The sequence below is a fragment of the Colletotrichum destructivum genome, chromosome 3 (assembly GCF_034447905.1).
Source record: "Colletotrichum destructivum chromosome 3, complete sequence".
Classification (NCBI taxonomy): domain Eukaryota; kingdom Fungi; phylum Ascomycota; class Sordariomycetes; order Glomerellales; family Glomerellaceae; genus Colletotrichum; species Colletotrichum destructivum.
This window is the reverse complement of record NC_085898.1, coordinates 2,282,820-2,295,093: the sequence shown is the minus strand read 5'-3', so window position 1 is coordinate 2,295,093 and position 12,274 is coordinate 2,282,820. Positions and strand designations below refer to the sequence as shown.

General features: G+C 54.5%; 4 protein-coding genes across 4 annotated transcripts; 2 read left to right on the top strand and 2 right to left on the bottom strand.

The window, feature by feature from the left end:
• The first annotated feature begins 1,068 nt into the window (after positions 1-1,068).
• Positions 1,069-2,233, top strand: CDEST_04777 (Putative armadillo-like helical, nucleotide exchange factor Fes1). Its single transcript, XM_062920936.1, has one exon. The coding sequence runs from the start codon at positions 1,588-1,590 to the stop codon at positions 2,230-2,232; it is 645 nt and encodes a 214-aa protein (XP_062776987.1). The 5' UTR covers positions 1,069-1,587; the 3' UTR covers position 2,233.
• A 1-nt stretch (position 2,234) lies between these two features.
• Positions 2,235-3,765, bottom strand: CDEST_04776 (Putative large ribosomal subunit protein uL5). Its single transcript, XM_062920935.1, has 3 exons — positions 3,491-3,765; positions 2,718-3,417; positions 2,235-2,661 (listed from the first exon to the last, which is right to left on the bottom strand). The coding sequence occupies exons 1-3, from the start codon at positions 3,727-3,729 to the stop codon at positions 2,551-2,553; spliced, it is 1,050 nt and encodes a 349-aa protein (XP_062776986.1). The 5' UTR covers positions 3,730-3,765; the 3' UTR covers positions 2,235-2,550.
• A 1,734-nt stretch (positions 3,766-5,499) lies between these two features.
• CDEST_04775 (Putative ubiquitin specific protease domain, papain-like cysteine peptidase superfamily) lies at positions 5,500-9,073 on the top strand. The gene is made up of 4 exons (XM_062920934.1): positions 5,500-6,239; positions 6,335-6,427; positions 6,478-6,852; positions 6,905-9,073. The coding sequence occupies exons 1-4, from the start codon at positions 6,159-6,161 to the stop codon at positions 8,834-8,836; spliced, it is 2,481 nt and encodes an 826-aa protein (XP_062776985.1). The 5' UTR covers positions 5,500-6,158; the 3' UTR covers positions 8,837-9,073.
• A 464-nt stretch (positions 9,074-9,537) lies between these two features.
• Positions 9,538-11,502, bottom strand: CDEST_04774 (Putative histidine phosphatase superfamily, clade-1, 6-phosphofructo-2-kinase; the record flags this gene model as incomplete). Its single annotated transcript, XM_062920933.1, has 6 exons — positions 9,538-9,957; positions 10,012-10,614; positions 10,666-10,746; positions 10,796-11,063; positions 11,112-11,147; positions 11,195-11,502. The coding sequence occupies 6 exons, from the start codon at positions 11,500-11,502 to the stop codon at positions 9,538-9,540; spliced, it is 1,716 nt and encodes a 571-aa protein (XP_062776984.1).
• Positions 11,503-12,274: the final 772 nt, after the last annotated feature.

Below are 12,274 nucleotides of genomic sequence, written 5' to 3'. Positions count from 1 at the left end.
GAGTCGTACGTCATCTCGTTCCGTCAGCAACAAAAGCATGGGCGAGGATGCCAAGCAGGCATGATCTATTATGGTCTGCAACACGTTGCCAGTCTGCCATCGAGCCGCCTGTGCGGCTTTTGCGGAAGCAAGGCGACGAACGACACGGTGGCACAACACATGGATATAAGCAGTTCAGGTGCCTGCCTGCCTACCTTGCTGTGTAGAAACAGAAGACGAAGTTGTTGCCGCCAGCGGCCAAAGGGTCTGTCTCATGCAAGGGCCGTACTCTCCTGAATGGGTCGCGGCTCTGATGATCCAAATTGCGTACCCGCGTATGGCCGCCTTTTGCGGGAACGATGCCCAGGGTTCTAGGGAGCGATTCGGACATGGGATTCTCGGATGCCAAACTTGCATATTGCTTCATGCCTTGCATCCTCTCTCGCAAGCAAGCTCGCTCTCGTCTTCATAACGAGTGCGCGTCTACAAGTGTGTGCCGCTGTTCTTTTCGTGTGGGAATCCCAACAAGAAACGACCGTGGTCGACCATGCTGTGCTACGTTTCCAGTGTGGCTGAGCTCCGGGCTGCCGGGCGGTGTCTCCGTTGATCGGGACACTCTAGCACAGATCGGATAGAGCACTACGGCGCATAGCAACGTGTCAACCTGCTATCTACGGTCTACGTGCGACGACGACAGGGACGCTATGCTTGATTGTTGCGGCCTCTAAGGCATGCATGATTGGAATGAACGGCCAGGGAGTGGTTTTGTCTCCTATTTCGGACGAAGACACAAGGCTGAAGGAATCCTAATCTGCCTATGACTGACGATTGATCGGTGCAGCAACTCGTGTGAGCTGCGGCCTGTCAGGCTTCTGGCTCTGACCCGAGTGACTTCATCGCTCGGGGACTATTTAGCTCAGCGTCGTAATTAGTCACTTGCTACAAGCGCAGCTCAAGGAAGCTCTGTCCGTACAGAATGTTTAAAGCGGCAATGAGGGGCAACTCATTCCGATGGTGGGGCAGCTGGGAACTTTTTTTTGGTTCTTCACCGGCCACCCGGGGGGGCAATCACCATTTCCTCGTTCATCCCTCGAAAGAGACCGAGACTCCCGCGTGTCCCTCAAGCCTCAAGGGTTCCAATTCAATACCAATTTCAACTGGCCGACAGTTTGCCAACTCAGAGACCATTCGACGATCCCATTGTTGGGCAGACAAGACGGCTCGTCACTACCCAAGTTTCAACCTCGAGCTGCATAAACGCGCATTGAGCTGGCCCTGATCAGGGCTCTCACGTGAGATGTGCGCTAAACTGTTTCGAGTACTGGCAGGCTTCTTGAAGGTTCCAGAAAAGGGTAGCAAATCAGTGTAGCCAGTCAGCGCTGTGGATAGGCAGTGAATGATGGAGAACTTTTTTGGTGTTGATGAGACTCAAAGCGACAGTGAACGACGGATTGAAAAAGTACCAAATCAAACAACACCAGCATCGTATACGTCGAGATCATCATCTCAGCTTAGCAACACTGTCACTCATTATTGCCAGCGAACTCAATACCGTTAAAGAAAAAATATCCAATTCACATCAACACCATACTCATCACATCCTAGATCATGGACAAGAACCTCAACGACCTCCTCAAATGGAGCATTGAGAACGGCTCAGCAAGCCAAAACGGCGAGGCAGCCCCTACAGCAGCCCCCGCTAGCAACCTCAACCCCGAAGCCATCGCCGCCCTCTTCGGCAGCGGCCCTAGCGACGCCGAGCTAATGAAGCTCTCCATGGAGGCCATCACTTCGGCGGACCCGGAGATAACGCTCGAGAACAAGCTCATTGCCTTTGACAACTTTGAGCAGCTCATCGAAAACCTCGACAACGCTAACAACATCGCCAAGTTGTCCCTCTGGACCCCGCTGCTCGGCTGTCTTGACCACGAGGAGGACGAGATACGCCGCATGGCCGCCTGGTGCGTCGGCACCGCCGTGCAGAACAATCAGCCCAGCCAGGAGCGCCTGTTGGCCGTCGGCGGCATCCTGCCGCTACTGACGCTGGCGATCAAGGACGGTGAGAAGGAGGCCGTGCGAAGGAAGGCCATCTACGCCCTCAGCTCCGCTGTGCGGAACTACCAGCCCGCCATGAACGTCCTCACGGACGAGCTAGAGAAGAAGGGCATTCGCTCCGGCAAGGTCGATGCCGAGAACATGGATAACGTTGACGAGGTCATGAACGAACTCAAGGCAAAGATCACGGCGGCATGAAGAGGAAAAAGGACCCATGGGGGAAAAGGGAACGGGAGGTTTTTTTTTGGCACAGGACTTTGCATGAACGGCGTTCGGGCAGGCGGTACGGCATGAGATTATTTGACGTACGGGATGGCCAAGAGAAATTGAGATTACGGGATTAGATGAATTGTTACCGCAAAAAAAGGGGGACCGCAAGACTTGTCTTATGCGTCATAGGACGGCATTGAGAGTGACCGTATCTGTTGGTACATTCATATGCAGGCTTTCTAATATTTTGATATCGTACAATACAGGACACCCCCTTTTCTTCCGCACTTCTGCACATGACCCCGTTTAATCCTTAAACTTTCCGTAAAAAGGAAGGCCAAGAGACTGAAGTAGGAGCCTAGCCTGGCGATTCGACGTCGCAGTGGTCTGGATGAAAATATGGCAGCCTGGAAGGAGCTGCAAAGATTCGTTAGCATAATCGTTACGCGACGCAAGCAGATGAGCCGTCTCACCTTGGCAGGGTACATGTCGTAGTTGATCTGGAGCTCGGGGAACCAAGCCAGGTCATCGGCCTTCAGGCCAAAGGCCAGGCCACCGTTGCCATCACCTGTACTAGCGTTGACGCCCGGCCAGTCCTTGATCTTGGGCAGGACGATGTTGATTAACTTGTCGAGGAACTCGTGCGCCTGGTAGCCGTACATGGTCGTCTTGACACCGGACTTGTCGCCCTCGCGGATCTTCCACTGAACAACATTGTTCTTGGTTTTGGTGACTTCAGGGCAGTTGCCGCTGATGGACTGGATGACAGAGCGGGCGACCTGCAGCATTCCGGGCACCTTGGCTGAGGCGGGCATGAAGGCGTGCAGCGAGACGGCCTTAATCTCGGGAATGCGGCGCCAGTCAATGTTCTTCTCCAGCACATCGAGCTTGCTTCCACCTCTGGGTCCACGGAGGGGACGGTTCTTGTTGTACGGCGAGGAGTCATCCCACGCCCTTAACCGCTCCCGCACCTCGCGTTCTGGTGTTCCGGGGGGTTTGTGGAGGTAGGTGAGTGTGAGGAGGTCGGAGGCGACGGCCGCATCGTAGGTTTGGCGCAGGCGCGGGATGTTGAACGGCCCGGGGACGAAGTCTCTTGCCGTGGGGTCGGTAGAGGGCGGTGATTGAATCGGGTGCAGAGGGCCTCTATCGAACTTGGGGGGGTGGTACTGGTATCTGTCGCCTCAGGTGTTAGCTATCTGCTGCCTCCCACCCGTCCCCTCCGTACCAGAGTGTCTGGAGAAAGTACCTGTTTCCGGGAAGCTGCTGCGGTCTTTCGGATGTACGCTTCGCCGTGTTGAAAGCTTGCACGGCAGCATCGTCGGGACCCGGCGCGGCTAGGGACGAGCCACGCTCAAGGTCGGACAGCTCAGCCTTCGCGGCACTGGTGGATGCGCTTCGATGGGCGACAAGAGGAGTCAATTGCCACGGCGAGCGCTGCCTGCAGATAGCCCGAGTTATTCGGGATGTTTCCCGTAGAGTGGTCATGGCTAGTCGTCTCAACTGTCACGCAACTCAACACGACTGTCTGTAAGGGTCAGTCGCGATGCCCGAAATTTCAATCTCGAAATGTTCAGGTCGGCCCGTGCCACGTGTGGCTGGTGTTTCAATAAAGTGGACATCTCTCCCCGGACAATGTGGCTTTGTCTACTCAGATGCAATTATAGCCTGTCATTCCAGGCAAAAAGGCACGGGGCGCAGCGAACGTGGCAACGGCATCCAACTCGAGTGGACTCCCCGGACTTTCGGGCCTTGGTCACTAGGTAAGGGGTGGTGTCTGTCGTCATCGGGAACCAGTCCGCCGTCCGACTCTTCCATCACCCTACCGCGAATCATGCGAGGCACCGAAGATCCATCCTCCTAGAGCGGGTAAAACACACGCGCCGCTCGATTACGAAGCAGTCATTTGGCCCCAGCTGAAATTCAGTCACCAGCTCAATGGGTCAGCGAGCGCGTACGTGTGCAGATCTTGGAGCTTGTCTTCCGGTCGAGCTAACAAGAGGGGGACCATCAGCAGCACTTCACGGCATGAATAGGCAAACATGGCACGGCTTGGATGGAAAAGATGGGCATTGTACATCTCGATGGGCGACGGCGGGCGCGTTACTATGCGGGTCGCCTAGTTGTGCTAAAGATGGACGCGAATGCGAACGTGTTCGGTTTACGCGAGCGCACATCTTCGGATTGGAGCTTAGTGTCGCTGTCACATCAACGTTCGACATGGATCTAGGAACTACAGAAATCGCCATGCGGTCTCGTCCATTGTTAGTCAAGCAGGTAAGTCGGGTTTATGTATGACATGTCAGTGGCACGGTGGTTGAGCGTGGGTGCGTGAGGTTGCTGCTAAAATAAAGTTGAGCCTTGAGAGCTATGATAAGAGGCGTCCTCATACGCTCTGTTCTATTTCGGTTCTTCGTCTGTTGTTGGCTAAAGTCTGATGTGTATGTCTGAACAACACCACAGACGGAAGGGCGAGTCCCACGAAACCCCGACCATGGGCCATGGAGCCGCAAGACATGATGTCGGATCTGCGCAGGATGTGTGGCAGAAGGTATCACCCGGGCCATTTGTGAAAAGCACCTCGAAACAAGGGGCGAGTCTTGAGAAGAGTCACGTACAGCCTAGAATGCTTGCTATCCTCAAGGCCAAGAATCCCAATCATTCTTCAATGTTAGAGAAGGGGGGGCGAATGACCTCCAGTTGATGCAATGGGTGAGTTGCCACTTTCATCTTCGGAAATCGGGAGGCCTGGTCTAATTCGGATGTTCCTTCCACGATGGAAGGGCCTTACGTATGTCACCCTGCGTGGACGATGGATGTTGGGGCAGGCAACTCTTACTCAATCATCTGGAGGGTCGGCTGGCTGGCCATATGTAAGAGATGTGGCACCCATCCCCGATGGAAAGAACATTCTGGCTTCTCTCTCACACCTCTTTTACGCCAAGATCAAGGTCACAACGCCTTAGCAAAGCCAAGTAAGCTCGGAGTCACGGTCACCCTCGACAACGAGACAACGAGACAACGAAGGACAAGGTGTCGGGTCGTGAAAGTCCCACACGTCCAAAAGTCCGCCTTGCCGCCGCCGCCAGCCCAACGGCAAGGCGCTCCCAGACCCCGAAGTCAACTGATGAATAGCAAGTCCGCATGGAACACCGAGTGCACCCAGCAAAACCACTTTCCAGGGACCACGAAGTACAACACACCCAATTTTTGCCACGTCGGTACCTTGCGACCCGAATCTCTCCACCTTTTCTAGGTACGGACGCTGCCAGAGTTGTCTACTACCTAGGTATCCGTACTCCGTACTCTTTCCGTACACTGGACCCCGAATTTCCAGCCAGAGATCCACGAAGCCGACCTTTTGACAGACACCCTTGCTGCTGCTTGCTGGCACCAGGAGCCAGTTGAGCAACTCGCTACTTTAATTGCTTCAGCTGTCACCCCCTCCGTGTATTGGATTTTACCACTGGCAAAGACCGTCTGTCTATTTCCGCCCTATTTTCCCTGGCGTCTTGCGAAACCGAACTACATATTATCTTAACTGTCAAAAATCGACCGTCACCAGCTTGCAACCGAACTTTCGGTCTTAAGCCGCCGGCTGCCTGGACCCCCTGGACCGACTTCGAAAAGTCGAAAGGTCCAGACTCAATCACCCAGCCCCGTCTTTTGCGACTGCGAAAATCTGCCCCGCCGAGACGCGCCAGAACCCCTCCATACCTCGCTCACATTTGGTGCATTCTTCACCTTTGCTGAACTTGCTCCCCACTCCCAATTTGCTGGCCGATGGGAGTGCGATTGCGATTTGGCTATGACTCTTGACCGCTGAGGTGACTTCTCTTCTCGAGTAGCCTCTCGGGCCCCAAGCACCATCAGCTAGCCACATTGGCTTCTCACGACGAAGCAGAAGATTTGCAAACATGAAGGGCAAGAAGTTTCTCAGCCTGCGGGACAGGAATGGCACGCACCGCAGAAGCAAGTCGTCAGAGCCAGGACACAAGGTGAGTCCCCGGTTCTGCGAAAGATCGCCGATTCCTTCCGTGTAGAGTATTCTCGCGGCGACACCAACCGCTAACTCTCTGTTTCTTGGTACCAGAACCGACCACTCTCAGCCGAGGCTTTCCGAGCGCTATTCAAGAGCGACCGGCCACCGAGCGACGACGAGGTCAGGGAGAAGGAGACGGCAAAGGTACCGAGTGCGCAACCCGTCAAAATTGCATGAGACTGACTGCGCGACAGGTCGAAGACATCACACGCCTCCTTGCCGAGTCCAACATCACCGATGTATCTGCAGAGCACATTCGCGACTCCCTAAACAGCAAATTTGCCGAAGGCGATGTCGACAAGACGGTTGAATTTATCCAGCTGCAATGCAAGGCAATGGCCGGGAAGATCACACACTACAACCCGCAAGTCGAGATGGTTGGCGCGGAGAATAGGGGCAATGTCACTTGCTATCTTGACTCCTTACTCTTCGCCATGTTTGCGAAGCTGGACGCCTTCGAATGCATGCTAAAGAACGAATTTACCGACGAACCAAGGCGCAGACTGGTCACGCTCCTTCGCTTGTGGGTGAACATGCTCAGAAGCGGAAAGATGATCCACACAGACATGGTCAGTCGGAACCCCCCCCCCCCAAATACCTACCCGTCACTAACTGGTTCAGACGAAATTGATTCAAGATGCACTCGCAGACTGTGGTTGGAGCGACGCCAAGCTGCTAGAACAGCAGGACACCTCCGAAGCCTTCGCGTTCGTCACCGAAACCCTCCAACTACCCCTATTGCAACTACAAGTCGACCTCTTCCACCATGGAAAGAATGACAAAGACGATCACAAGCTAGTCTACGAGCGACTATTGAACTTGGCAGTGCCTCCCGACCCCGAAGGCAAGGGAATCAGACTCGAGGACTGCTTAGAGGAATATTTCAATACACAGGTGGATGTGCTGAGAGACAGCCACGAAGAGAAGAAAGAGCTAGAGAGATCACTTTCGAGCAAGGACACCGTACGGCTGGTCACTAGAGAGGACGGGCAGGAGTCGGAGGCTACAGATACCCTGAGCGCGTCACCCCTTCCGCTGTCCCCGGTGCTTGAACGCCAGTGGACAGCCTCGCAGCCATCAAATGGCGCTCCTGAGTCGCCTAGTGGCCCTTCGCGACCGACTCCCAGGCACCGCTCAACTAGTGTTATCCAGCGGGTTGTGCTGGAAGACAAGGATCAAGCCAAAGACTCCGACACATCAAGCATGCTGGAAAAGGCACGGCGGACGAGCTCTACCGTGGTTAAGGCCGTGACGATCCCCGCCTGGCAGTTTTTCAAGCTGATTCCTTGGCATGCTGCTGGAAACAAGGAGCCCAAGAACGACATGGATGTTGCCATGAACTTCAACCAGCGACCTGTCGTCGGTATTTGCCTCAAGCGGTATATGATGACGAACTCCGGCATTCCGCAGCGTCAGAACACGTTTATCGACATCCCCGACAGCTTGAGACTGCCACAGTTCATGCTCGGGGAGGAGACACAGCTCCAAGAGGACCCCAGTGGCTTCAGCATGGAGTACAAACTGGTGCTTCAGTCCGTAGTCTGCCATCGTGGTGACTCGCTGTACAGCGGACACTACATCTCATTCGCGAGAGTCGCCCCTAAACTTCTTACCGACAACAGGCGGCACGAACTCGATCCGCCTCCCGACTACGAAGAGGCGCAATGGGTCAAGTTCGACGACCTGGACATCGAGAACAGGGTAACATATGTGGATGACATCAAGCAGGCACTGAAGGACGAGATGCCGTACCTACTGTTTTACCAGATAGTGCCGATGGTCGAGGTTGCGTCAACGGAGGAGACCGAGACGGAGCCGCCTTCGTACAACGAGTCCAAGGTCAGCATCAACTTGCCGGTTACGCCCAATCCCGTCAACGGTACCCATTCGGGAATGTCATCCTCAAAGAGCGACTACTTTGAGAACACGTCTATATCGCCGCCCAAAGCCCCGAGCATCCGCTTTTCGTCAGAACTGGAGAGGCCCAGCCGCATCAGTTTTGGCGATGACGAGCCATACTTGGGGTTCAAAGATTCCCGTCGTGGCAGCGTCAACTTCACGGATTCGACACTGGGCACGCCGGCAATCACTCCAGAAGCCGTCTCGCCTGCCGTTACACCAGGCGAGGAAACGACGGCTCAACGACTTTCTCGCGCCGCAGCCCTTTTTACAGGCAAGAACAAGAGCAGGCCTACGAGTCAGGCGGGCGAAGGGCGCATCAGCCTCACCATGTCTCGAATCGGAGGACTCATGCGGCAAAGCAAGGAGCCGCTGCGCGACCCCAACGGCAACGTGAGCAGCAACGCGCTTGCGGCCTCCATCAGCGCCCCTGTGCCCGATTCAGTGACCGAAGAAGAGTTTGTCGAGAACGCAGATACGGATCAAACTCCGGTTGCAGATCCGGAGAGAAAGGACTCGAAAGATTTCAAGGAGAGGCGATCATCAGAACACCACCACAAGCATGGGCATAGGCGAGGTAAATCCAAGAACCGCTCCACGGAGAAAAAGAACAAGGGTGGGGAGGAGCCGGAGCGGGAGTGCGCGGTCATGTAGACGCATGTTGACGACAAAGAGGCGAACGATGGTCAAGAGAGACGGGCCATTGGCGTTTGGCAAGTACATTTCATGTTGGATTGGCGAGAGCTTGTCTTGACCATGGTAAAGCGAGGAGTTTGGGCGGGCTTAACTTGGAAGTCGTTCAAGTACAGGACAGAGGACTGCGCGAGATGTCGCAGTTTGTGCGTAGCACAGGGACGGGGTGGGGGATGGGCGTTTACGGATTTTTTAGACAAACGGGAATACCACGGATGAAAAAACACGAATGGAATTTGAGATATCCCTATGCGACGGAGGGTTTGGGTTAATAATACTGTGATGACTGGGGTCGTCATTCGTCAAAAGTTGAGCTATCTGACCTATCCCAGGAGTGTGATTCTTGTTACGCGTTGTCGATGCCGAAACCCCTTCCTCGTCCATATTTTCCTTGGACTGAAATGCGTCCCCGTCGGGGCCAGGGCCAAAAAAAAAAACCATGAGAAAGATGTGTCACGGTAGGAGCAAAATTGACCATTCATTCCACGTCCGGTGCCTCCCCCATCCGTCCCCCTGACCCTATCACCCTAACCTGTAGCAATGATATCTGAGAACCTGATTCCATCCGTTCGATTCAGCCGAGGAAGCCCCTCCCGCATTCATTGAGCAATGTAAAAGAAAAAAAAAAGAAACCCACATTTGAGTCCTTTCCAGCAGTCGATCTAGTCCTCGTCGTTCTGTCTGTCGGCAACCATCTCCGCGGCCTTGTTAATGACCTTCTCGGGAGGACGCTCAGCGGGTTCTGCAGGGGACGAGAGACCCGGCATGGGGGACAGATTGCCGCTGGCGAGGCCGCTTCCGGGTACGGGGATGTGGATATCCTCGGGCGAGCCGGGTGTGATCTTGGGGTCGATGCCAGGGATGTGAATACGCTTGGCCTCGTTCTGGTAGGCGGCTGGAATGATCTCAATGATCTCGTCACGGGGAAACTTGAGGACGGGGATGTCCATCGTGGCGCAGTGCATCAGATAGGCGTACAGGACGCGGAGGACTGACTCGTGGGCGATGATGAGTAGATCGCTCTGCTCGCGCTCCAGCTCCAGAATGATGGGCTCTAAACGAACGGCGAGATCGTGGTAGGACTACGCAGTGTCAGTTTGTCAGAAGACGGCAGCAAGTCAAGTTGGTTTGCTCACCTCAGCCCGCGGGTATCTATGGTGGTACGGGTCAAGCTCGTGCTTCTCGACTTCCTCGGGGTAAAGGTGACGTATGGCACGCTCCGACATCTTCTCGCAGACGCCAGGGTTGATCTGGCTCATCTGCGAGCGCTGGCGAACCTTGAAGCCCTTCTTCTTGAGATAGTCGGCAGTCTGAACGGTCCGGCAACGAGTGGAAGTCCAGACGGACAGGGGGCGGAGGGGGACGTCAGGGCCACCTCGCTCGACGAGGGCGGCACGCTCCTGTTCGCGGTGCTTCAACAATATCTCGGACATCCTGGCGGCATACGCGATACCTTCCTCGGAAAGAGGGGCGTCAGCCTTGTACGAATCCTCCTCCGTTGTGACGCCGGCGCGGACAAAGTAGGTGGTGCGTGACTTGATGTGGAGGTTCGTGAGATAAAAAACAATACGGTGAGACAGGTAGCCGAAGGAGACGTTGTTGTAGAAAAACTTCTGGCCCGCATTGATCATCTTGATGTAGTTGAGCTCCTTCTCGTCCATGGTCTCGAAGACGGGGATCTTCATGTCAATGCGGCGCAGATACAACTTGGCGGCCTCATCGGGGTCCATGCCGGCGAACTGTACTTGTCAGTAAAGAGTCCCCCAAAGCTTGTGAAGTTTGTTACTTACGTCGGGGGACGAGATCTTAACGTTGCGGGCATTCTCACGCAAGATACCCTCGTCATTGACGTAGGACTCGATAAAGAGTGTCTGTGAAACGTTAGACAGGCAACTGAAACCGGGGCGGATCACCTCTCACCTGAACGTCATGCTTCGCGAGCTCTTTAGCAAGCGCGCGACGACCAGCGGCAGTAGGGTTGACAGCATCGTAGATAGCGACCTGACCATTCTCATGGTTCAGCCAGGCGTAGATGTCCTCACGGCATTTCTTCAGGATTTTCTGACGAAGAATGACTGACTGAGGAGACGCATCCGGAAAGAAGTAGTCTTCGGGAACGATGCCGCCCTTGCCAACTGTGGCACGACGGTAGTCTCCAAGGTGGAAAATGCGAGTCTTGACTCCCAACCTACGAGAAATGAGTCAAATGATACCATTCACATATCGGAGGTCTTACCAGCCGAGGTAACGCGCCAGAGACACGCAAATGTGACTATGAACGTCAGCAGAATTTCAAGCAAGCCAAGCGTGCGTGCTTACGTTTTGCCACGAGCTGGAAGGCCAACCATGACAATGGCAATGCGGCCAGAGTGAAACAGGCGGCCGGACATGGTGCTGTAGAGCTGGGCCGGCGCCATATCTTGGTCTTCAGGAACATCGTGGATGCCATCGATGAACGTTGAGCTCTTGCGGCGGTATCGGGGAGCGTTGGCCGCGATCTCGGCGGTGCTGTTGAAAGAAATGATGTCAATACCTTCTTCCTGGACAAGTTCTGGCCGAGGTTGCAGGACGGCAGAGGGGATTCCCAGTCCTCTCGAAGCCCGGGAGATCTCGTCTGTATTCGCCATTATGATCGAACGAGTAGATGCTCGAAGGGACAAATGGTGGCGGATGATTTAGTGGATTGATGAGAAATAACACAACAGGCGTTGAGAGAAGAGTTGAGAGGAAAGGAGGGAGGTCTGATCAGTGGAGGAGGGAAAGAAGGCACAAGGAGCGCCCGCCTTGTTTGTTGTGACGATGTCGTGCTGTCTCTTTGAGCTTTCATGTATGAAGGCTCCAGCCCCTTGCAAGCAAAGTGTTTTTGGTCCACCCGTCTCGTGAACAATCAATACCAGAGGGCAGCCAGGCCTGACCTGGCTGCGTGTTTCAGGGCTTGGTGCCGGTCCAGAGATTGGTCGGTCAATGATGGTGATAGTGACGTGGAGCTTTCCAATGACTTCAACTCTCTCAGACCTCCCTACCACTCGACGACTCCTTGGCAGATTTGACGGTGCATCCCATAATCAACCACAACCTCTCACATGATACCAAGAGTCATTCATACAGCCTGACAGCCCCTTGTCTTCAGCCAGGAAGACAATTGATCTTTGTCACATTGTGTTGCCCCAGGACTACTGTTTTGTGCTCAATATCTCTTGTGGCGAAAGCAGGGAAGCTAGGGTTTCCTATTGAGATTTTTGGATTCTCCATGAACCATGACAAGGAAAGCAGACAGTCAGAGATCGGGGAAGTGGGCGGCGAGTCGCAAACCGGGTCCAAGGAGCTCTTTTCCGAGTATGGAACAATATATAGATGCTGCCGTCATGCTGTCCTGGACGACAAAGTATACTGGGAAGA